The sequence below is a fragment of the Pelodiscus sinensis genome, chromosome 14 (genome assembly GCF_049634645.1).
Source record: "Pelodiscus sinensis isolate JC-2024 chromosome 14, ASM4963464v1, whole genome shotgun sequence".
Lineage (NCBI taxonomy): Eukaryota > Metazoa > Chordata > Testudines > Trionychidae > Pelodiscus > Pelodiscus sinensis.
The window spans coordinates 27,753,412-27,778,953 of record NC_134724.1 but is presented as its reverse complement, the minus strand read 5'-3'; the positions used below and the strand labels follow the sequence as shown (position 1 = coordinate 27,778,953).

At 48.0% G+C, this 25,542-nt stretch overlaps 1 protein-coding gene across 1 annotated transcript in view; it reads left to right on the top strand.

Moving 5' to 3' along the window:
• Positions 1 to 25,542, top strand: part of PRTG (protogenin) — a 149,536-nt gene that overhangs the window by 101,352 nt on the left and 22,642 nt on the right. Inside the window, exons 12-13 of the mRNA XM_075897295.1 lie at positions 9,624 to 9,719; positions 13,633 to 13,819. Coding sequence (XP_075753410.1) covers positions 9,624 to 9,719; positions 13,633 to 13,819 — 283 coding nt within the window. The remainder of the gene's footprint in view (positions 1 to 9,623; positions 9,720 to 13,632; positions 13,820 to 25,542) is intronic.

The following is a 25,542-nucleotide window of genomic DNA, read 5'->3' as shown; positions in this document are numbered from 1 at the left end:
GGAGGGAAGAGGAAGAGGAAGGGGAGAAATCCTTTTCTGTCTACTGAGATTTTTTTTTCTAGTGGGCCAGAGCAGTGATGTACAGGAGCGTCTAGTATTTGGGTTTAATATGAACCATAAATAAGTGGTACGAAAATGTCCTGTTTTCTTGAGGTTCCTTTTTTTCAGTTTATGTCTCTAAGAATTATTTATTTTTTTCATTTTCAAATTTAGCTTTTGGAGTGCTCTCTTGCCTTTTAAATCTTTATCATATTGAATGAAAGACTGCTGGAGATAGACTTTCTGGTCTGAGGGGGGAAAGGGTGAGAGTTCTTTCATGGTCCTGACCTCGGATTCTTTCTTAATTTTATCTAGCCCTGACCTGTTGGCTCTGCTCTGGCTCCTTTCAAGGCCTTTGGAGCTTCACAAACATGCAGCAGCTGAAAGAAACAATGACAGGGGTTTTAGGAGCTGCAATATTACACTCTCTTCTAACCTCGGCTAAATAGTTTGTAAACAGATGCTTTCTATGATGCATTTGCCAGAAAGCTAAAATGTTGACTAACATCAGCAAACAGAGCTCTATAAAATTTGTGATCCAGGATCATCAGTTTGCCCTGCAGGGTGTTTAATGCGTAAAGTATGTATGATCTTGGGAGTGCACATTAAATGTTGTTTGTGGCTATCCATCTTTAATGCTATGGATACATTTACAAAAAAAAGTCCCAGAGACAAGAAAATTTACCAAAATTTCAATAGAACATAGTTCCCAGGTTTTTTTATTTGAATAAAAATGATTGAAAGGACATATAGTTTGCTATTGCTGATTTATTTTATTTTACTTTCTTAATTTAGAGATGGGTTTACACACACACGCACAGAGACATCCCCTTCTGAAGTTGTACAGAAAATACAAAACTGACAATTGCAGAGCTTCATTCTTAGTGACTTTACTGAAACTTAGTGACTTTTCTGTTTGTGCAGTCTTGAGAAGAATTAATTCATTTAATAATTTCACCAGTAGTAAAGATATCAAGAGCTGCTTTTTGTTGTCTGGATGAGAATCCTTTGATTTCTCATCCCAACATTTCTTCCTCATTGGGTCCCCTTTCTAGCAGTGTGTTCATTGGAACTGCATGATGACACCAGCTGGCAGTTATGAGTTATAACACACTGGTAGGTTCCATCTGCTGGGCTGGGAGACATTCCTTCCTTTCTCCGTGTTGTCTTTATCATTTGGGGGAAATATCTACAAAACAAAGGGAGTCTTTTTCTTTCTGTAAAATGGCAATAACTGCTAGGATTTCAGTTTACATTTCAGAGGCCAATGAGTGTCTATGGAAGTTTATTGTGTTTTGGACAGTGTAAGATCATCTTATATATATTTCTTTATTTGCCACATTGTTTTTAGAAACTCTGGAACTAAATGAGAACATTATGACATTATTCATTCTCAGGGATTTTATGGTCTGCCACATACACAGGAAGTTAGTATTGGCACACTGGTGGTTAAGTCCTTATTTAGGTTAATAGACTGGCAATTTTTGTACCTGTGTACAATAAAGGGCATTTCTGGTACCATTTAGAATATCCATATTTGGAATTGGGTTCCTAAGTTTGAAAACTGTGCCATGTATATTTAAATAGTATTTAGATGGTAATTTCATGTAGCTTTAAAAGCTTCCATTCAATCTAGGGATGTTAGGAAGCGAGTAAATAGCTAATCTTATAGTCGATAGAATTTCTATTGACTACACGATTAGTTGATAAGGGAGGAAGCCTCTGGGACCTACCCTCTGCTATGGTTCTGTAGTTTAAATGTAGTAAGAGCTAGGCAGGCTGGCTGCTAGTACATTTAAACTGTAGAGCCACAGCGGGGATAGGTCCTGGACTGGTGCGAGGTGGGACTGAGCCAGGCTTGCTCAGTCCTAGCTTGCACCAGGTCCAGCAGCTCTTGTCTGCAGAGGATCCCAGCAGGAAGCTTGGACTCCCCACAGAAAGGGGCTGCTCTCGGAGCAGCCTGTTTTCAAGGCTAGGCCGGGTCTCTGCGGACAGGAACCCGGCCCCCACTGCGCTGCTGCCTCTGATAGAGGCAGGAGTGCTGTAGTGGTAGGTGGCACCATGGAGACGGTGCTGGGGGGAGCTGGCTTTTAAGATACAGAGGCATCAAGGGATGGGGAAATGTGAGTAGTCGAGTTGTTGACTTGACTACCTGATAAACCTAGGTGACTACTCAACTACTCCTTTACATCCCTAATTCAATCTAGTCTTTTAAAAAGTTATTAAAAAGACTTCCTTAGGACGCAAGTATAATTAGCTGACTGTCACTTTGTAATGAGTACTCTTATTTTCACATCACTTGCCCTTATTAAAAGGAAAGTGAAAGATTTATTAGAAGCAGGACTGAAATCAGTAGATACAATTTAAACAGTTATGTTTTAAAAAGCATGGTGCTCTCTATGATACTAAAGAGTAGCAGTACTGCCAAGTAGTCAAGTCTCAACTTTTCACACTGCGCAGCAGTTATCAGGATTCCTTGTGTTCTATCATAATGTTTCCCTCGTTTTCCAGAGGAATGCATTGACTTTTCATGAAAATAGCACTATAACTTGAGAGCTCCTTTTTAATTGGATTTTAGTATAAGCTATTACAATTCAGTGCTGAAACATCAGGACCATTCTGTTATACAAAATATTTGCTAACTTGATAGGGGGAAAAAACACTTCCCAGAGCCAGATTTTTCTTATAGCCATTACTTGATTTTGATAGCTTGGCTATAGCAGTAACAACAATATGCTCTCTCTCTCTCTCTCATCTGATTAGTAAGTAACTGTGAATACCATAAGTATAACACCACGTTTGGAATCCCATTAAATAGAGTACAGGAGTGTTACCAAGGCCTGTTATGGCAAATTTTAATCACTTTCACAATATTCTATTATGTCAGGTTATAATGTATGCTTTTTAAATTAAAGTACTTTTTATTGTATTTTGGAAATACACATTTTACAATGTGTTAACATTAATTTAGCTCTGCAGTTTCACTGTGCGAAACCTGGCAGGCAGGTGCTGAAGAGAGAGAACACTTCCCCCTAGTGTCTGGTTGCTGTAAGGGTTTTGTGGGAAGGTGACTTGAAAGGAGATGGATTACAAAATATCACTTCACCAGAAAATGCTGATGGAACCTGCACAGCATTTCAGCCTGCTGAGAAGTGTTTGTAGGCCCTACATCAAGATAGATTAAACGTTAATACTTTTGAGAAAAGAAAGTTAATCTATATTAAGAACATTTAAATTAATACATTTTAAACTAATCCATGTATTTTAGACACATTGCTCTTGCTAGCCCTTGTTTTAGTGAAATCTCGCAATCCAAGTACAATTTATGGTTGAACTAATATATTTTTCTTTACTGTGGGCAGTTATTGGGGCTACTGGATATATGTACCAAATCCTCCTCATAACTTCACTGAGATCTCTGGAGCTATGCCAGATTATATCATCTGAGCATCTGATCCATAATGTTATCACAGTTTTTTTTAATGCACTACTTTATGTACTATCGAAGAACAATCACAGCAAAACTAGTGAAATAGGTTTACCAAATTTATATTCAGACCTCAATAGTGCTGATCTTTTGATCTGTGTGAGCTACACAGTTTGGGTCCTATTCACCAGTATATATATATTTTAGATTTAAAGAATAACAGATGCCAACAGAAAGTTTTTAAGTAGCCTTACACTCAGTCTTACAAGAGCATAATACAACCAGCAACATTATTATTATTATTTTTTAAAAGGAGCAAGTTAAGGAAAACAACAAGGAACTGAAACGTAGCTCTTATGCACCTTATCCCCAGGAACATACTTTCACTGATATCCAGTCAAATAAATTGGACTTTCTAGAGTTAAATGAAACAGTTGATAATGATAGCAAATTATTCAGCTATATCAAACACAATATCTTTTTTTTATATTCAGTTTTCTAATTAAGATACTGAATTTTGTGTGAAGTTGGTTAAGTGAATACCTCAGACTAGTTATTGCTGAATAGCAACAATCTTTTGTCATAAATGTGTTACTTCTGTGCATGAGTGATAGTTTCTGTGGGTTTTTGCATTGGCTTCTGAGGCTCTGAAGCCCCCCTTTGCTGTGTAATGTACATGGATAGCATATATTAAACTCAAGACTGTCAGACCCCCAGGTGGGCATGCCATCACCAGTCTTTCATCAGTGATTTATGTTTAAAGTATTCATGATACCTGTAGTGTATAAAGATAAGGAAGCCTCCTTACATTTGTTTCTCTCTAAGGAACTGCCTGGCTTTAGAGAGAGACTGTCTGATCCAGTTGATGAACTGCAAGATAAAAAGTGTTTATGCCAAGTCTGTATTGAGATTGCCACCTAGCAATAAATCATATCTCAAGCTAGAAAATCAACCCAACAAATAGTGCCTTTCATATTCTAACTACAGGCTATTTCAAACCAAAATATCATCTTTCCCCTTCATAAAATAGATTGTTGACATTTCTTTTTCTGATTTATCTTGAGTTTAGACACAAACCTATAGATATTCATGATTCTGTTTTGCATATTGTAAAGTCTCAACCAATATATCTTCCCAAATATCCTTTGAATTGGATATTGTACTAATACCATGGGTGCGTCTACACATCACCCTAAACTTGAAATAATGTACGCAATTTGCACTACGCAAATTGCGTATCTTATTTCAAAACTATTTCAAAATAGCTTATTTTGAAATTTGGCACGTCTACAGAGTGCCAAATTTCAAAATAATGCACTATTTCAAGCCATCCCTTATTTCTCATGCAACGAGGTTTACCAGAATGGTGAAATAGCGCAACCATTATTTCAAAAAATATTTCAAAATAATGGGCGGCTTGTGTAGACGCAGGGTAGTTATTTTGAGATATCACTGGTATCCCAAAATTCCCGTTCAGAGTAGATGTACTCTATGAGAGTAATTTCTGATTTTTATATATTATTTTTCAGATGTCCCAGCACAGTTTCCACTTGCATCTCTTTTTTGTCCTTTCATTTTATGTTCTTTTTGATCTCCGCTGTTTTTAGGGTGTTTCAGTCCAGTACATAGGGCCGCATCCTTTAGTAGAAACAGGCTATATACCAATATGTGCTTTCTCAGCCATGAAGCCTCTTAAGAGTCTTGTGAAATGCAGTAATACATGGCAGCTTAGTAAATTCTCTACAAGGATTATGGATTCAATTTTTGATCTAGGCAACCTAACTAAAACTTGACCTGCCCTATCTCAAGTGTAGCAGATTTGTTATGTAGAGAACTTTACTTTTAAACAGTAAAGAAAATTCAGAGAGCTCTGTCTTTAAAAAAAGAACAGATTGCTTTTTTATATTAATGTTTTTTTATGTGCTCAGTCTTTATTTGAATAAGAGCAATTACGTTAATTTTTGTACTTAATGCAGACTAATGCAGTTGCCTTTATTTTAAAAATTACTTTGACTTTTGGAGTGAAATTTTCTCTCCGCCCCTCAAGTCTTGTCAAGTGTTAATGAGGAATTCAGGTTAAGAAAAAAGCAGAGAATATAAACAGACCTCACAGGCTCATTCAGCTCAGCAAGACTCTAGGCTTTAGCTATTCCTCATTACACAGTGAAGATGATCAGTTCTGGGTGACCACTTTCAAAGGGCACAAGGCGTTTTTGAAGGTGCTCGGCAGGATGATGGATTGTCTTGTTTGTCATCCTATGTCTTACGGAAATGCAGCAGGGGTCTCTTCTACAGGAACTTGTAAAGAAAAGCACAGACTGTGAAACTTGATCAGTTGTATACCACTTGGCTATATGGCGTCTCTTTAAAGGCCTGCTAAGTTGCATTTGAATTCAGGATTTTGCTGAGAGAGGATGGGAGAATTCAATTCAAATCAAATAATAAATAAGTGAAAAATAAGTCCAACCTGTATGCAAAAGTCATGCTCTGAAATGTTGAAAGAAGTTCTTATAACTAAATGTAATTTTTAAAAAATAAAGTGTTCTTAAGAGCTTTTAGCTAGAAGCAGAAGAGACTAAATGTCCTTTGATGGTGTTTCTGACCCAGAAGCAGGAAGCATAAGAACAAGATCTCATTTTAATAAAATCCCCAACATAATTTTGTAGTGCTAAAAAGTTTTAATAGTTTGGATTTGGTATATCCCAATATTGGGTACTTCAGATGCTCATCTTTCTCTTATTTTCAATTTTTCAAATGCTCAGATTATTTTTCTCATTTCCTCTAATTACTTGGAAGTCAACAGTGGAAATTTCAGCAGAATGTCAAGATACCAGTTTTAAAAACCCATTCAGACATATTTTCATTCGTTTTTCTTTGTGAGTAATCTGTGTCTGCCTCTCTAGCCTGTCTTTGGTCTAGTAGCACTTGACTCTGTAGATTTATAAAGATATATTTTCAGATTTAAAAAATTAAAACACTGCTCCTTACCTATGCTACTACAACACTTTATTATTTAACACTGACAGAATGTCCTTTGTGTTGTTTACTTGTGAACAACATATTGTTCAGTTGGCCAGTGAAAACATATTGCTCAGTTTCACTTTTTGATTCGTGTGCACTTACTAGAGGATTTACCCAGTGTTCCTCAGGACCTTCAAGATAGGCTGCTGGAGGTATATGGATATGCGGGAGTCAGGGCAGGGGCTTGGCAGGGGGCTGGAGGTCTGGAGGGTGCAGGAGTAGGGATCTAAAATCCCATTTAATTAGTTAACTGGTTCAATGTTAAGTTTAACTGGTTAACTGATTAAATGGGGGCAGGCAGGAGGGCCGTGGGCAGGGGCTGCCCCAGTCCAGCTGTTTCTGACCCTGCATTGGGCTGCTAGCTCCCAGCCCACATGGGCTGGGAGCCTGTAGCCCTGTGGGGCTGGAGCAGGGCTGCTCCCAGGTAATGGTTAAGTTACCATGTGAGCATCACGCATTAAGGGTAAGGCTTACCAGTTAACCAGTCAGGATGGATGGTAGCGATGGTGGGAGGGGCAGGAGGTTTCTTCTTCCCAAGGCTGGCCCGAGATGGCCAAGATCATGCTTTCTGGCTGCTGGCATTGCTCCCTGGAGTGGGAAGGGGGCAAGCTGCCCAGCCAGCGGCTGCTCCAGGGGCTTGCTTGCTGCCCCCTGTGGTCATTCTGGAGTATAATTATCCCTGCTACCAGGCCCCTCCCTTTCTGTTTGATTAAAAATAATCACATTCCATGCACATCCCATTGTCCTTGCATACCCAAACCCTAACCTTGTTTGAAGTTATAAGAGGAATCTGCATCTCAAATTTGATGGTCCTAGACCTTACCATTTAGGAGGAGTTCTTGAACAAACTGACTTCTGAACCGTCTCTCTCTCTCTTTCTCTCTCTCTCTCTCACTCGCGCACTCAGATGCACAATCTCTCTCAAATGTATAGTGATGAAACGTTTGTGTTAAACACAGCAGGGGAAAATTTAACTCTAAATAAACCTTCACTAACAACTTAAACTCATTCAATCATGTGTATTAGATTTGGTAACAAAAAAGTAATTAAAACAGATCTACACATGCAGCATTCCCTATCCAACTGAATCCCATTAATTTTTTTTCTTTAATACCTCCTAGATGCTGTTTGTGTGTGATTCTGCCTATATCAATATAGTCATTTATTTGAAAATCATAAAAATGTTTTACAAACTATAGATTCTGTAATGATAACTAAATTTTCAAATTAACAAGATTTGGTTATGGTGCTACTAGTAATGCAGAGGATCTGCAGAGGGAACTAAGGATTTAACTTACGCAAAGGATCATAAATGTTTAAAGAAATGTCTCTGAATTAAGTCCAGTTGAATTGGCTGAGATGGGCTGCATTAAATTCTATTTTAAATAGAAAAGAAGATAGTTTAATTACAGAAACAATAAAATTATGATGGAGACATATTTTAGGACCAAAAAAACCCAAAAAACCAAACCCACAGACAAGGTCAATGCATTCTTATAATTTCCATTTTAACTTAAATCTGCTTGGAAGGAAATAAGATCCCATCTCCATAAACAGCAACACAGGAAAATATCCTAACATAACTCTCATTTCTGTAGCACTAGAATTCCAATAAGAGCCACTGAGAGTTTATATAGTAATAGCAGAAAATTAACCTCTCTTAAAGGGTCACTATCAATTTGTAAATCTGCCTGAAAACTTTATGTAAATATTGTTTGAAAATAACACCCAAACGTAATTAAACTGACATTAGAAGAATAGAGAAAAAAGTATTTTTTTCCAGTTGGTTTATTTTGGTAAAGATTTTCAGAGGCTAGAACCGTGGTCCCCAACCCGGTGCCCGCGGGCGCCATGGCGCCCGCCGGGCTCTTTACATGCGCCCGCGGAGCAATCTGGGCTGGCAGGTGCCAGCCCCGGGCGCATGGCCGGTCCCGGGAGCACCGCGCGTGCCCTTGCCGGCTCTGGCGCCGGCCTTGACCCCGCCCCTAGGGGCGCCGCACGTGCCATGGCCCGAGCCCCGGCCTTGGCCCCGCGGCGCTTACGGGGGGGGGCGCCGGCCCCGGGCGCGCGGCTCTGGGGGGGCCCCGCCCCCGGGCATGCGGCTGGGGGGGTCGCTCCCGGGCGGGCAAGTGTCCCCGCCCCCTGGCGCCCAGCGGGCGAACGGCCACGCTCCCTGGCGCCCGCCAACCTGAAAAGGTTGGGGACCACTGGGCTAGAAGAAAAAGATCTGAGCACGTTTGGTGGGATTACTATGAGGGCTACCCCAAAAACATTCTTCCAAAACCTACCAGGGATGCAGAAAAACCCTGCAAAATGTTTAGAGGCTTTTAAAAAAGGATATTGAAGGGAGATGTACCAGAAAATAGAAGTTTTAAAAATTAATCAGCTTTAAAAAAATTAAGTAGACAGCAATCCATTAAGCAAGCCAGAAAATCAGCATTAAAGAGCCCCCTAAAAGCTAGTGTTAGAAGTCAAAACATGTATTAATTAATCTTATTGTATTTGAGGTATAAACTCTGGAGGCCCATAGCCATATGATTTCTGCCTGATTCTGGTTCTACCCTCCTGTCCTTATCCCATTTTACTCCATCCTGGATCTCCAGAAGCAAATCTTGGTATCTGAAACAAATTCTACGCTCTCTACTTATGTAGACCACTTTATGTTCTGAATGTTATTTCTATGCACACTCTAGTATTTAGGATAGCTGAGAGCTCAGTGGTTTGAGTATTGGCCTGCTAACTCTGGGGTTATGAGTTCAATCCTTGAGGGAGCCATTTTGGGATCTGGGACAAATCTGTCAGAGATGATACTTGGTCCTGCCATGAAGACAGGGGACTGTCAAGATCCCTTCCAGTTCTATGAGAGAGTTATATCTCCATAAATAAAATCATTATAGCCACAATAGTGAGCAATTGCTGCAGAAGGAATTTGAGATTCATCCCACTTCACTGAGGGCCTAACTTCAGTTTAGGTTAATGAGAGCAAGATTGGAGTTACTCTCTGATTTAAGTGAGCAAATATTGAACAAGAATTGTAGCAGAATCAAACTGATTGCAGCAGCATCCTAGTATTTGTGTAGATATTTGAAAATCTGCATTCTTTGTCTGTAATATAATTCATTTTCTATTTATGCAGATCCAAGAAGAAAGTACCACGTGAGGCTATTGGCATTTAACAACATGGAAGAAGGTTACCAGGCAGACCAAACAGTCAGTACTCCAGGATGTGTCTGTAAGTGCAAAAGTTGCATTACCAATTCTACTAATAGTCGAGCATTTCAGGATCAATAGTAGCCCTGTGTGCCTGTGATGTTAATCTAATAAAATATCAGTTTATAAAGCCTTTTGAGAAATCATAACATTTGTGACAACTACAAATCTCACCCACCACTTAGCTATAGGATTCTGATGTACTTGTAAAACATGAAATAAAAATGGGAAAAGCAAGATAAATAGCAAACAGAATGTCCTTTATCATTCTGTTAGCCTAAGCACCTTGTCATTGATTTGTCAGTGATACTTCCACAGTTTCTCCTGATATTATATCCCCATGTTTAACTAGACTAAAGGGACTATAGAAGCGATCTCTTGATCTGGTGCTAGTTTTTGCTAGAAGTCATGTAACAGCCTGAACACAACCTCTGAGCACCATTTAACGTTGGGAGATATCAGCTCTGTATCCAAACTTATATACTCAAACTTATCTATTAATCTGCCAACATGTTGACGCCAATATTTTAAAAGGGCTCTAGAGATGATCCTGGCATTTACAGATCAATAAGTCTAACGTCAGTCCTGGGCAAATTAGTTGAAACTATAGTAAAGAATAAAATTGTTAGACACAAGGATGAATATAATTTGTTGGGGTAAAGTCAACATGGTTTCTGTAAAGGGAAATCGTGCCTTACTAATCTGCAAGAGTTCTTTGAGGGGGGTCAACAAACATGTTGACAAGGGGGATCCAGTGGATATAGTTTACTTAGATTTCCAGAAAGCCTTTGACAAGGTCCCTCACCAAAGGCTCTCAAGCAAAATAAGTTATCATGGGGTCCTCTCATGGACTGATAACTGGTTAAAATGCAGGAAACAAAGGGTAGGAATAAATAGTAAGATTTCTGAATGGAGAGAGGTAATTAGTGGTGTTCCCCAAGGGTCTGTCCTGGGACCAATCCTGTTCAACTTATTTAAAAATGATCTATAAACAATGAGGAGGCAAAATTTACAGATGATACCAAACTGCTCAAGATAGTTAAGACCAAAACAGACTATGAAGAACTTCAAAAAGATCTCACCAAACTAAGGATATGTCTACACTACAAAGTTAGTTCGAACTAACAGACGTTAGTTCGAACTAACTTTCATAGGCTGTACACTAGCGCTCTGTTAGTTCGAATTAAATTTGAACTAACGGAGCGCTTAGTTCGAACTAAGTAATCCTCATTCCACAAGGATTAAGCCTAGTTTGAATTTACTAGTTCGAATTAAGGGCTGTGTAGACCCTTAATTCGAACTAGTGGGAGGCTAGCCCTCCCCAAGTTTCCCTGGTGGCCACTCTGGCCAACACCAGGGAAACTCGTCTGCCCCCCCCGACCCCGGACCCCTTAAAGGGGCACGGGCTGGCTACGGTGCCCGTGCCAGGTGCAAGCCTGCCAGCACCCAGCCAGCAGACCCTGCACCTAGCACGGATCGAGCCACACACCCGATGCCCCCCAGCCCTCCCCTTCTTCCCGGGACTAGGCTGGCGGCTCCCGGGAGCTTGCCCGGGACCGCAAGAGGTGGGCACCTGCCTGGGCTATTGCGGACATGGTGGACCTTGTCCATGACCTCCACACTAGGCACAGGAAAGTGGCTGGCTTGGGCAGGAGAGCTGCCAGCCTGGCCACCCAGGAGCAGGTTTCCATGAAAATCAAGGTGGTCCACTGAGACCCCCGACCCTGAGCCCTGAGCTTAGAATAGCCATCCTGGGTCAGACCAAAGGTCCATCTAGCCCAGTAGCCTGTCTGCCGACAGTGGCCAAACCTAGGGACCCTGGAGGGGATGGACCGAAGACAGTGACCAAGCCATTTGTCTCGTGCCATCCCTCTCCAGCCTTCCACAAACCTTGGGCAGGGACATCACTTTTACCCCCTGGCTAATACTACTCCATGGACCCAACCTCCATGACTTGATCTCACTTCCCTTTAAACTCTGTTCTAGTTCTAGCCTTCACAGCCTCCTGCAGCAAGGAATTCCACAGATTGACTCTTTGTTTTGTGAAGAACAACTTTCTGTTATTAGTTTGAAGCCTGCTACCCATTCCTTTCCTTTGGTGTCCTCTAGTCCTTCTTTATGGGAACTAATGAAAAACTTTTCTGCATGCACCCTCTCCACCCAACTCCTGCTTTTAGAGACCTCTATCCTGTCCCCCCTCCATCTCCTCTTTTCTAAGCTGAAAAGTCCCAGTCTCTTTAGCCTCTCTTCATATGGGACCTGTTCCCAACCCCTGATCATTTTAGTTGCCCTCCCTTCTCCCAGCCTCTCTCTTCCCCTCTCCCACCTCCTTTTCCCAGTCTCCCCTAGTTTTGTTCAATAAAGACAGATTCCATTTTTGAACACAATTGTCCTTTATTTTGTACATCAGGAAGGGGGGCTAGGGAGGGGTAAGTGGAAGGAGGTGAGGGAGGAATGGGGTACAAGCCCCCCGATAGGGAGGACTGGGTTGGCTCTGCAGGCTTTTGGGGGTGGAAGCTCTCCTGCAGCCCCCCAATTGTCCCCTCTCCCCAGATGGCAGCCTGTGGCAAGTGCAGCCGGGCTGATGGCCGAGTGCTGTGATGTGCCCAGTGTGGGTACTCCCAGTGTGGGCACTCCAAGCCAGGACAGCTTTGCAAGCGGGGCACCCCTGAGAACTGTCTGTCTGGGGTGGGGGGTCGGGACCCTTTAAGCGCAGCCCTTGGCTAGCCTGAGACAGCATCTCCACGCTCTAAGTCCTCCTCTGATGCCCTGCCGGCACTGCTTCCGGCCATCCTTAAGCCTGGTTCAGGGTCCACTTAATGTGGACATGCTAGTTCGAATTAGCAAAATGTTAATTCAAACTAGTTTTTTAGTCTAGATCCGTTAGTTCGAATTAGCTTAGTTCGAATTAACTAATTCGAACTAAGTTAGTTCGAATTAATGTTGTAGTGTAGACGTACCCTTAGTGATTAGGCAACAAAATGGGAAATGAAATTTAATGTCGATAAATGTAATGCACATTGGAAAAAATAATCCCAACTATATATACAATATGATGGGGACTAATTTGGCTACAACTACTCAAGAGAAAGATCTTGGAGTCATTGTGGATGGTTCTCTGAAATAAATCCACTCAATGTGCAGCAACAGTCAAAAAAGCAAATAGAATGTTAGGAGCCATTAAAAAAGAGATAGCGATTAAGACAGAAAATATCTTATTGCCTCTATATAAAACCATGAGTAGCCCACATATTAAATACTGTGTACAGATGTGGTCACCTTATGTGGAAAAAGATATATTGGCATTGGAAAAGGTTTAGAAAAGGACAACAAAAATTATTAGGGGTTTGGAATGAGTCCCATATGAAGAGAGATTAAAAAAACTTGTACTTTTCAGCTTAGAAAAGAGGAGACTGGGGTGGGGGGAAGGGTTATGATAGACGTCTATAAAATCATGACTGGTGTGGAAAAAGTGAATAAGGAAAAGTTATTTACTTATTCCCACAATATAAGAACTAGGGGTCACCAAATGAAATTGATAGGCAACAGGTTTAAAACAAACAAAAGGAAGTTTTTCTTCACTCAATGAACAGTCAACCTGTGGGAATCCTTGCCAGAAGATGTGATGAAGGCTAGGACTTTAACAGCGTTCAAAAAAGAGCTAGATAGATTCAGGAGGTTAGGTCCATCCATGGCTACTAGGCAGGATGGGTAGGAATAATGTCCCTAGCCTCTGTTTCTCTGGAGGTGGGTGACGGGAGGGATCATGTGAGGATTACCTGTTGTGATCCCTCCCTCTGGGGCATCTGGTATTGGCTACTGTCAGCAGACAGAATACTGGCCTAGATGGACCTTTGGTCTGACCAGTATAGCCGTTCATATGTTTATATGTAAGAAGTTGATGAAACAAATCTTGCTTCTCTTTGTTTAACCAGCTGTCCGTGATCGTATGGTACCTCCACCACCACCACCCCACCACCTATATGCCAAAGCTAACACTTCATCTTCTATCTACCTCCACTGGGGAAGGCCTGCATTTACCTCTGCACAAGTCATTAACTACACCGTTCGCTGTAACCCTGTCGGACTTCAGAATGCCTCTTTGGTGCTCTACCTTCAAACGTATGTACAGTCTGCAAGTTATTCTTTGTTCCCCAGATCCTTCCTCAATACTATCTCATTTGTCTGCACTCCACCATCTTTTGATTACACTTCCTGAAACCTCTCTCCGCTGCAAGTCAGGTGTTTTTCCCAGGCTTCTGCCAGTTCTGTTTGTTAGGAGGTGCTATTGAAACACTGTGGCTACGTCTGCACTGGCCCCTAAAAGCGGAAAAGCCATGCAAATCAGGTAAGTCAGGATAGGGAAATCCGCGGGGGATTTAAATATCCCCCGTGGATTTAAATAAACATGTCCGCCGCTTTTTTTCCGGCTTGGGGAAAAGCCGGAAAAAAAGCGTCTAGACTTGCGCGATCCTCCGGAATAAAGCCCTTTTCCGGAGGATCTCTTATTCCTACCTGAGGTAGGATCCTCCGGAAAAGGGCTTTATTCCGGAGGATCGCGCCAGTCTAGACGCTTTTTTTCCGGCTTTTCCCCAAGCCGGGAAAAAAGCGGCGGACATGTTTATTTAAATCCGCGGGGGATATTTAAATCCCCCGCGAATTTCCCTATCCTGACTTACCTGATTTGCATGGCTTTTCCGTTTTTAGGGGCCAGTGTAGACGTAGCCTGTAGTTCTTCACCTTTGTTGACAGATGGGATCTCCACTCTGCCATTGTCTCTCTTCACTGAGGCAAAGGTGCTCATTTCTAGCCCTGCTGTACAATAGCTGAAATGAGAACACGAATATTGAGTTGCTTGCCAGATATATGACATGAGTTTGTTTGTAGCCCTGTTCTTCTTTGTTCAAAGAAAAAAAAACTGGAAGTGCATGAAATAGATGTGCTGTTCACAGGTAAACTTGGCAGAGACAGGACATGGGTCAAGTGGTCTAATCACAGGACTAAACTACATAGCTTGTTCTTCTTCTAGTGCTTGCTCATGTCCATTCCAATTAGGTGTGCGTGCGCTGCGTGCCCGGATCCCAGAGCTTTTTCCGTTAGCAGTATCCATTGGGCCAGCCAGGGAGCCCCTTGGAGTGGCGCCGCTATATCGGCACATATATACCCCTGCTGGCCCTTGACCACCTCAGTTTTTACCGCCCTGATGGTAGCTGGAATGCTGACTACACTGGTAGTCCTTACCCTTAGCACGTGTACATAGTTCTTGTTGTTCGTTGAGAGTTAGTAATTAGCTTAGGGTATGTCTACACTACAACGTTAATTTGAACTAACTTAGTTCGAATTAGTTAATTCGAACTAAGCTAATTCGAACTAACGGATCCAGACTAAAAAACTAGTTCGAATTAGTGTTTTGCTAATTCGAACTAGCATGTCCACATTAAGTGGACCCTGAACCAGGCTTAAGGATGGCCGGAAGCAGTGCCGGCAGGGCATCAGAGGAGGACTTAGAGCGTGGAGCTGCTGTCTCAGGCTAGCCGAGGGCTGTGCTTAAAGGGTCCCGACCCCCACCCCGGACAGACAGTTCTCAGGGGTGCCCCGCTTGAAAACCAGTCCTGGCTTGGAGTGCCCGGAGTACCCACACTGGGCACATCACAGCACTCGGCCATCAGCCCGGCTGCACTTGCCACAGGCTGCCATCTGGGGAGAGGGGGCAATTGGGGGGCTGCAGGAGAGCTTCCACCCGAAAAGCCCACAGAGCCAGCCCAGTCCTCCCCATCGGGGATGCGTACACCATTCCTCCCTCACCTCCTTCCACTTACCCTTCTCTAGCCCCTCTTCTTGATGTACAAAATAAAGGGACAATTGTGTTCAAAAATTGAATCTGTCTTTATTGAACAAAAGTGGGTGATACTGGGAAAAGGAGGTGGGAGAGGGGAAGAGAGAGGCTGGGAGAGGGGAGGGCAACTAAAATGATCAGGGGTTGGGAACAGGTCCCATATGAAGAGAGGCTAAAGAGACTGGGACTTTTCAGCTTAGAAAAGAGGAGATGGAGGGGGGACAGGATAGAGGTCTCTAAAAGCAGGAGTTGGGTGGAGAGTGTGCATACAGAAAAGTTCTTCATTAGTTCCCATAAAGAAGGACTAGAGGACACCAAAGGAAAGGAATGGGTAGCAGACTTCAAACTAGTAACAGAAAGTTGTTCTTCACAAAGCAAAAAGTTAACCTGTGGAACTCTTTGCTGCAGGAGGCTGTGAAGGCTAGAACTAGAACAGAGTTTAAAGGGAAGTGAGATCAAGTCATGGAGGTTGGGTCCATGGAGTGGTATTAGCCAGGGGATAGGAGTGGTGTCCCTGCCCGAAGTTTGTGGAAGGCTGGAGAGGGATGGCATGAGACAAATGGCTTGGTCACTGTCTTTGGTCCATCCCCTCCAGGGTCCCTAGTGTTGGCCGCTGTCGGCAGACAGGCTACTGGGCTAGATGGACCTTTGGTCTGACCCAGTACGGCCATTGTAAGCTCAGGGCTCAGGGTCGGGGGTCTCAGTGGACCACCTTGATTTTCATGGAAACCTGCTCCTGGGTGACCAGGCTGGCAGCTCTCCTGCCCTAGACGGCCACTTTCCTGTGCCTAGTGCGGAGGTCGTGGACACGGTCCACGATGTCCGCAGTAGCCCAGGCGGGTGCCCGCCTCTTGCGGTCCCGGGCAAACTCCCGGGAGCCGCCAGCCTGGTCCCGGGAAGAGGGGGAGGGCTGGGGGGCATCGGGTGGGTGGCTCGATCCGTGCTAGGTGCAGGGTCTGCTGGCTGGGTGCTGGCAGGCTTGCACCTGGCACGGGCACCGTAGCCAGCCCGTGCCCCTTTAAGGGGTCCGGGGCCAGGAGGGGGGCAGACGAGTTTCCCTGGTGTTGGCCAGAGTGGCCACCAGGGAGACCTGGGGAGGGCTATCCTCCCACTAGTTCGAATTAAGGGTCTACACAGCCCTTAATTCGAACTAGCTAGTTCGAACTAGGCTTAATCCTCGTAAAATGAGGTTTTCCTAGTTCGAACTAAGCGCTCCGCTAGTTCGAATTATATTCGAAGTAGCGGAGCGCTAGTGTAGCGCCTATGAAAGTTAGTTCGAACTAACGTCCGTTAGTTTGAACTAACTTTGTAGTGTAGACATACCCTCAGTGTTTAGTTAGTGTAAATAGTTAGTGAAGATAAGGGAGTTTTCTCCCTTTTAGCCGCTCCCCAGCTGATATGGGGATGCCAGGGTCACAGGGGTTCAAGCCGTGTGCGAAGGTGTGCGAAGTACTTGAAACCTAAGCCCTGCAGTGACCCACATGACTCTTGCTTGCAGTGTCTGGGAGAGAGCCATTGCACAGACAATTGCAACATTTGCAAGAGTTTCAAGCTGAGAACAAAGCATTAGAGAGACTCTAGACTCAAGTTTGTCCTCATGGAGTCCTAAATGGCACCCGCCAGACAGACGGCTGCCTCTTCGAAATCCTCGAGGCACCGATCAGTCTCCAGCATCGAGGAGAGAGTCCAACCTTAGGGGCAGGTCTCCGGAGAGGCGCGGCCACAAGGTACACCCTAAGGAGAGGCACTTGGCCTTAAAGGCGCACTGGGAGGTCCTGGTACTGCCAAGGCAAAGGTGTAGTCCTTCTCAGAGTGAGAGTCCAGTGCCGCATAGTTGAGGAACTCTGGCAGCCATCAACCCCAAAGATGTTTGATGTGGCATGGGAGCTCATTGAGTTCTCTTCCCTGCACTTCGAGGCCTCGGTACTGCCTGTGCTCCAGGCCCCGAACCCAGCACGGCCCGAGGGGCCGCAGGACATGGTGACCATGCAGGTGAACCAAGCACTGCTTGAACCGGCACCAGCCCAGGTGTGGACGATGTCAGTACCGGCACTGGGTCTTGAAAGCACACCCTTCAGTAGCACCGGGGATGCTGCCACTGTAGATCCCTCTAGCACCAGCAGCTTATGGGGCTCACTAACGTGGACCTCCGGTGCTGTCTTACAGTGTTCCAGTGGCACCTTTTTGTTTGGGGCCTCCAGAACTGCAGCCTCTTCCCTCAACACAGATGATGGTCCCGCTGGCACCGGGCCTGATGCACAGGGGGATACTGGAGGCCATGAACCAGCACTGAAAGGAGCATAGGTCACCGGCCCTGCTGTGGTCGGCGTTGGATTATTCCTCAGAGGCAGAGTCGGTGAGCTCAGGGAGGTCTTTATATAGATCCAGATCTCGGCACCGCTCTCATTCTAGCCACAAGCCCCAACGCCAAAGTCCATCGGTTAGCCAGACATGGCCACCATCAGGCCCAGGATCCACCTCCCTCAGGGTCAATATTGGTATCTCACCATGACAATGTCCCATTGGCAACCCATGTCCACAGGGCCCCTGCTTCGGAGTCAGCCCATTCCTGCAGCAAGGTGGTGGTGAAACATCCTCCCCCACAGTCGAAGGGACGAGCCCTAGAACTGCATCTGCGATGTAGGGGTCAGATCAGGAGGCCCCTCCAGCAGTAGCCCCAGCGTAGGGGACGGAATTGGTGGAGGAACAGCTGAGGTTCAGGGAGTTGATGTCTTCCTCACTTGATGAGGCCTTGGGGGACCCTGCCGCTCTGCTCCCATCAATGGATGATAGGGCACACCAAAACTTGCTCAGGAGGTTGGCAGCCAACCTGGGAGTCCATGCAGAGGAGGTCCAAGAGGGGTCTGACCCAATGGTGGACTTCCTCACGGTGGCCACCCCTGGCAGGGTGGCACTGCCACTTAAGAAAACAGTGGACAGGATGTCAAAGACCTTGTGGCAGATCCCTGCCTCTATTCCCCCAACACGAAAAAGGGTGGAGAGGCATTATTTTGTTTCCCAAGTGGAGCATGAACACTTCTTTACACACCCTACTCCGGGCTCTTTGGTGGTACAGGCTGTGGGGCAAAAGGAGAGGCAGGGCCCACGCCCAAGTCTAAGGAGCCCAAGAAGTTAGACCTGTTGGGGAGAAAGACCTATGCCATGAGGGGGTGTAGCTCCACATTGCCAATCAACAGGCTATGTTGAGCTGGTACACTTACGATACCTGGGCGGCCATGGACAAGTTGAAGGACTGTCTCCCCCAAGATTCGAGGCAAGAGTATAGTGCCATTGCAGAGGAAGGCAGGACAGTGGTGTGGACGGCACTGCAGGCAGCATTGGATGCTGCGGACTCAGCGGCCGAGATGATGGCCATGGGCATAGTAATGAGGATGAGCATGTGGCTGCAGGTGTCTGGCATCCCTCCCAAGGTAGAGAACACTCTGCAGGACCTTCCCTTCGAAGGGTCAGGCCTTTTTTCGGACCAAATGGACTCAGAGCGACATAGCTTCAAGGACTCTATGGTGAACCTAAAGTCTTTGGGGATTCACACTCTGAGCCTGCAGAGAAGGTCGCTCGCCTCCAGACCATCCACAAAGCCTTCCAGCAAGGGTCTGGCCCTGACAGGGGCAGAAGGAGGGGCCATTACAATGGCTGCAGTGACTCTAATAGGAGCAGGTGCAGGGATTCAAGATCAGACTTGGATAGAGGGTCCACCCCACTTCTAACCTGCAGCCCAAGTCCTCATTTTGAGGGTATGCTCGAGGACAGTCTTACAGTCTCTCCACTGTCGATCCCCTTTGGTTGTCAACTTTCATAAATGAAGAGAAGTCCACGCTCAGCCCCACGCAGGTGATAGAATTCATGGGTGTACACCTGAACTCTACTGTCGAGAGGGTGTCCCTTTCCAGGGCCAGGTTCATGACCATGAGTTCCATGATCGTGACCCTCCAGAGGTCCCCTATGACAACAGCGAGGACATGCATGAAACAGCTGGGCCACAAGGTGGCTTGTGGCAAGGTACGCCAGACTGAAACTCTGACCCCTACAAAGACGGTTGTTGAGCATCCACAATCCAGCATGTGCACTGCTAGATGCGGTAGTCATGCTAACGGAGGCTGTGCTCCCCTTGCTGGACTGGTCGCGACAGGAGAGGATGGCCTGCTCAGGGGTCCCGTTTGCCAGACAGAGCCTGTTGGTGCAGCTGTTTATTGACGCATTGGATACGGATGCTAAATGGAAGTGGGAATCCTCAGGAAACTAGGTATGTGGTCCCCCAGGGAGAGTTCCCTGCACATAAATGTCAAAGAGCTTAGGGGGGTCAGGTTGGTGTGCCAGGCCTTTCTTCCCCAACTGGAGAACAGAGTGCCTTCAGTGTCTATAGACAACCCAATGATCATGTATTATATCAACAAACAGGGTGGAGCTCGTTCCTCTCCCCTCTGCAGGGAAGCCCTATTGCTGCGGGAGTTGTCACCCAGAATATCCACCTTGAGGTGACTGTCCTCCCTGAGACCAGCAAGGTTCTAGCGGACAGGCTCAGCAGGTTCTTTCAGGCCCACGAGTGGTCCATCAGACTGGATACATTGTAGAAGTCTTCTGGAAGTATGGTTATCCCCATCTAGACCTGTTCGCTACTCAAGGGAGCACCCGGTGCCAAAGCTACTGCTCATTCATGGGTCAAGGACAGAGGTCTCAGGGGGACGCGCTGCACATTCAGTGGCCTCGGGAGCTATTGTATGCATTACCTTCATTCCCTCTGATCACAAGGTCCTTCTCAGGATCAGGAGGTTTGGGGCCGCAGTCATTATGGTGGCACCAGCGTGGCCTTGACAACACTCGTTTACCACCCTGTTGGACCTGGCAGTGGAAGACCCAGTGACATTGCCATTAGTTCCAGACCTGATCAGTGAGGACTTGGGGGAGGGTAGGCTATGCCACCCGAACCTCTCGGCCCTCCACCTAGCAGCATGGAACCTGCGTGGTTAACGGGGGTGGAGCAACTTTGCTCAGAGGAGGTGCAGAAGGTACTTCTGGAGAGCAGAAAACATTTGACCAGGGCAGCATATGAGGCCAAATTGAAGTGCTTCGCCCTGTGGGTAGAGCAGAAAGGGACAGACTCGATGTGTGCCTCAGTCCCTTTTATTTTGGATTACTGTCTGCACCTCAGACACCAGAACCTTGCTACATCTTCCCTGAAGGTTCATTTAGCTGTGATTGCAGCCTTTCACCTGGTGGAGGGACAGAGGTCTGTGTTCGCCAATATGATGGTAAAGCGCTTCCTGAACGAGGTAGACAAGTTGTTCCCTTACACGCGCCTTCTGGTACCCCCCCAAGACCTCAGTCCTGACAGGACTTATGAGGGCCCCTGTTGAATGTTTAGCCACCTGCTCTCTGAAGCACCTATCGTAGCAGGTGGCATTCCTGATCGCGATTACCTCAGCTGGAGAGTTTGGGAATTGAAGGCTCTTACTTCAGAGCCCCCATACACAATTTTCTTTAAGAACAAAGTTAGGCTATGTCCAGCTTTCCTCCCTAAGGTGGTCTCACATTTTCATATGTCTCAGGACATTTATCTACCAGTTTTCTTTCGGAAACACCATTCCACACCTTGGGAGTAGGACCTACATTCCCTGGATGTTAGGAGGGCTCTAGCATTCTATATAGAAAGGACAAAGGAATCCTTGTCCACAAAGGAATCCTTTCCGTAAATCTCCACAACTTTTTATTTCAATAGCCGAGAGGATGAAGGGTTCACCAGTATCAGACCAATGCCTATCTGTCACGGGGCCGCCTGTCCGGGCCGCCGCCCCTCCTGTTGCCCCTAGGCCGCGCTCAGTTTAACACTTGACTCTGGGTCACCGGGCGGAGTGGGGGGTCCGGGCCCGCCCTCTCTCCGGACCCCAACCCAGGGCCCTGACACTGAGAGGTGCCCTCTCAGTGGTAGCAGGGGGGGTCGGTACCCCAAAACGCCCCTGCTCTCGGGTTACACAGCCCGCCCTGGGTCTTGCTCCACTCCGCCGACCCTCACTGCTCCGGGTACCCGCCTGTCCCTGCGGGCTCCCCGCTGCCTCGGCTGCCTCCTTGCCTGGCTCCCGTTGCTTGTTCCTCCCTCGCTCGGGCCCCTCCTCCGGCTGGCTTGGCTGCCGCAGGTCTCACCCCCGCTGCCGTTGGCTCCTGCTCTGCCGCCGCTCGCTCCTGCTCCGCTGCCGCTGGCTCCTGCCCCGCTGCCGCTGGCTCCTGCTCAGTCGGGTCCGCTGGCCCCGCCGGTTCCGCCCCCCTTTCCCTGGCCTCCCCGGCTCCTTTTATCCCCCCTCCCCTTGCCGTCCCTGGCGTTGCCCTCCCGACGTCATCACCGGCGCGCCCCGGCGCCGCGTGATGACGTGTCCCTCCGCCCCCGCTCGGGCCTGCCGCGCTGATTGCCGGCTCCGCGGCGGCCCCATCTGCCTCGCTCGAGTGGCGGGGTTGCTCCACCCCGTCACACACCTCCCCCCTTTGCAAAGTTCCTACACCCCCCGGTTGCTCGTCACCCGGCAACCGTGAGAGGCAGTCTGCATTCTCATTGTCCTTGCCGGGTCTGTGTTTGACTTCGAAACGAAAAGGTTGTAAACTTAAATACCACCGCATTATCCGCGCGTTATTGTCCTTCATGGTCTGCATCCACTTCAGGGGTTCGTGGTCCGTCACCAGCGTGAAGGCGTTGCCTGTAAGGAAATAGCGCAGAGAGTCTATGGCCCATTTGACGGCTAACGCTTCCTTTTCAATCACTGCGTAGTTTTTTTCCCTAGGGAACAGCTTGCGGCTCAGGTAGGCTACGGGGTACTCCGTGCCCTCTTCCTCCTGCGCGAGGACCGCTCCGAGCCCCACTTCGGAGGCATCGGTTTGTAATATGAACGGTTTTTCGAAATCAGGTGGCCGCAACACTGGCCCTGACATCAGGCACTGGCGGAGCGCCTCAAAGGCCCGCACCCCTTGGGGCGTCCACACCACCCTTTGAGGGCGATCTTTCTTTGTAAGGTCTGTTAGCGGGGCCGCCAGTGAGGCAAAGTGGTTTATAAACCGCCGGTAATACCCCGCGAGGCCTAAAAACTGGCGGACTTGTCGCTTGGTGTGGGGTCGGGGGTAGTCTCTAATGGCTTGTACCTTGTCCAGCAGTGGTTTTAACCGCCCCCTCCCCACCGTGTATCCCAGGTACGATACTTCCCTGTTTCCGAATTGGCACTTCTTGGGGTTTGCCGTGAGTCCTGCTCGTTGGAGCGCCCGCAGGACAGCTTCCAGCTGTTGCAGATGGTCCTCCCAGGTCCTACTAAAGACGACAATGTCGTCTATATATGCCGTGGCGTATTCGCGGTGGTCTTCTAATATCTCGTCCATCATCCGCTGGAATGTAGCTGCCGCGCCGTGCAGCCCGAATGGCATGGTGACGAATTGGAAAAGCCCAAACGGGGTAGCGAACGCTGTCTTCTCTCGGGCTGCCGGTGCTAAGGGTATTTGCCAATACCCCTTTGTGAGGTCGATTGTCGACAAATACTCTGCCTGCCCCAACCGTTCCAGCAGCTCGTCTACTCTGGGCATGGGGTACGCGTCAAACTTAGACACGGCGTTCAGCTTACGGAAGTCAATGCAGAAACGTGTCGCTCCGTCTTTTTTTGGCACTAGCACGATGGGGCTCCGCCACTCACTCCGCGATTTCTCCACTACTCCCCACCGTGTCATGTCCTGCAGTTCCCTTTGGACTGTGTCCCACAACTTCCGGGGGATGGGGCGCACTGGGTCTCGAACCTTTTTCCCCGGCTCCGTGGTGATTTCGTGTTGTACTAGGCTCGTTCTCCCAGGTCGGCTCGTTAGGCTGGCCGCTGCCCGTTGCAACACTGCCCGTAGTTGGCCCTGCTGAACCTGATTTAGCTCCCTCCCCACAGGGCTAGCTGCCCAGGTGACCTCTTCCTCGCCCCAAGGCCCAAACTCGATCTCTGTACTCAAGGCCTCTGCTAGGGGCTCTTCCCGTGGTACCCACCGTTTTAATAGGTTAATGTGGTACACCTGGCTTTGACGGTGCCTACCCCCCACTTGGACTTCATAGTCTACCTCTCCAATCTTTTTAATGACCCGGTACGGCCCTTGCCACTTGGCCAACAGCTTGGACTCCCCTGCTGGCAGCAGCACCAAGACCGGGTCACCCGGACTGAGGGTCCTCGGCCGTGTCCCCCTATCGTAGTGGCGGGCTTGGGTTTCTTGAGCTTTCTCCAGGTTTTCCCGTGCCCACCTCCCTATGGTCCTCATACGGTCCCGTAGCTTAATTACGTATTGGACGGCCCCCAGTGCGGAGGACGTCTGTTCCTCCCACCCTTCCCGCACTAAGTCTAGTATACCCCGCGGCCGCCGGCCGTACAATAGTTCAAACGGCGAGAACCCCACCGATGACTGTGGTACCTCCCGTACCGCGAAGAGCAGGGGCGGTAGCAGCTTGTCCCAATCGTGTGGATCATCCTCCACCAATCGCCGTAGCATCGCCTTCAAAGTTTGATTAAATCGCTCGACGAGGCCGTCCGTCTGGGGGTGGTAGGCTGCGGTGCGGATCTTCTTCACCTGCAGCCAGTTGCATAGCTCCTTCATTAGCCGCGACACCAGATTCGTGCCCTGGTCGGTCAAAATCTCCTTTGGGAGTCCAACACGGGCGAACATCTTTACGAGCTCGTCGGCTATCGCGGCTGCAGTGGTCTTGCGTAGGGGCACGGCCTCCGGATAACGCGTCGCGTAGTCAACTACAACCAAAATGTACTGATGCCCCCTCCGGGTGCGCTCCAGGGGTCCTATCAGGTCCATGCCTATTCGCTCAAAGGGTTCCGATACCAGCGGCATGGGCACTAGGGCGACTCGGGGTACCCGGGCCCCAGAGGTCCGTTGGCATTGCGGGCACGACCGGCAGAAATCCTTAATGTTCTGGTACACCCCTGGCCAATAAAACCTCTGGAGCACCCGTTGCTGCGTTTTCTCAGTCCCCAGGTGCCCTGCCCAATGATTGTTATGGGCCATCTCCATCACCCGCCACCGATACGCCTTCGGCACGACCAATTGGGTTGCCCCATCTCCTAGCCCCGGGACCCGATACAGCCGATCCCCCTGGATCTTGAAATATGGGCCTTGCCCGGGCCTCTGCTCGGCCTCTTCGCCCTCCCCCGGGGTGCTCAGTGCGTTTTCCCATGCGTGCTGTAGCGTCGGGTCTTCCCGCTGTAGGACTAGAAAGTCGCCCTTATCGACCTCTAGGGCTGCCAATGACTCTCCCTTCCCCGGTTCCTGCGGGGGCAGTGGCCCCGCGTCCTCCTCCTGGGTGGCCCATGCCTCGTGCGTGCCTCCCTGGTCGCGGGGGTCCCATTCCCCCAGGAGCCGCCGCAGTCCGGGCCAGTCTCTGCCCAGTAACACGGGGCAGGGTAGCCGGGGTGTTATTGCTACTCGCAGATCCCCGCCCTGTTGCCCGTCGTGTATCTTCACCCAGGTCGTGGGGTACGACCTAGTGTCCCCATGCACGCATTTAATCCACACCGGGGTTCGGGTGCGCACCCCTTTCCCTAGCGCGTCTCGCCGCACTAGCGTCTGCCCGCACCCCGAGTCCAGTACGGCCTCCACTGCCTCCCCATTTAGGCGTACCTGCCCTGTTATACGGGCCCGGCTTACCTCCGATCGCGGCCCTCTCTGGGGTTTGGGCTGTCCGAACGTGCAGTCCATCATGGGGCATTCCCGGCGGAAGTGGCCCTCCTGGCCGCACTGGAAGCACGTCGGTTTTACTTGGGGGCCCGATGCTTCTTCCGTGCCCCTTTCGGCCCCGGTCCGTGCTTCCACTCTCTCGCGGTGCTCGGCCCCGCGCCACACTGGGGCTAATCGCCGTTCCGGCCCTCGGGTTGGGGGGCTTCTGGCCCTGGGCCCTGTGTTGCCCCGCCCTTCCTTCCCTCTGGGGCTGGGGTCTCCCCGACCCACCGGGTTGGTCACGGACCCTATCTTGCCGTGTCCTACT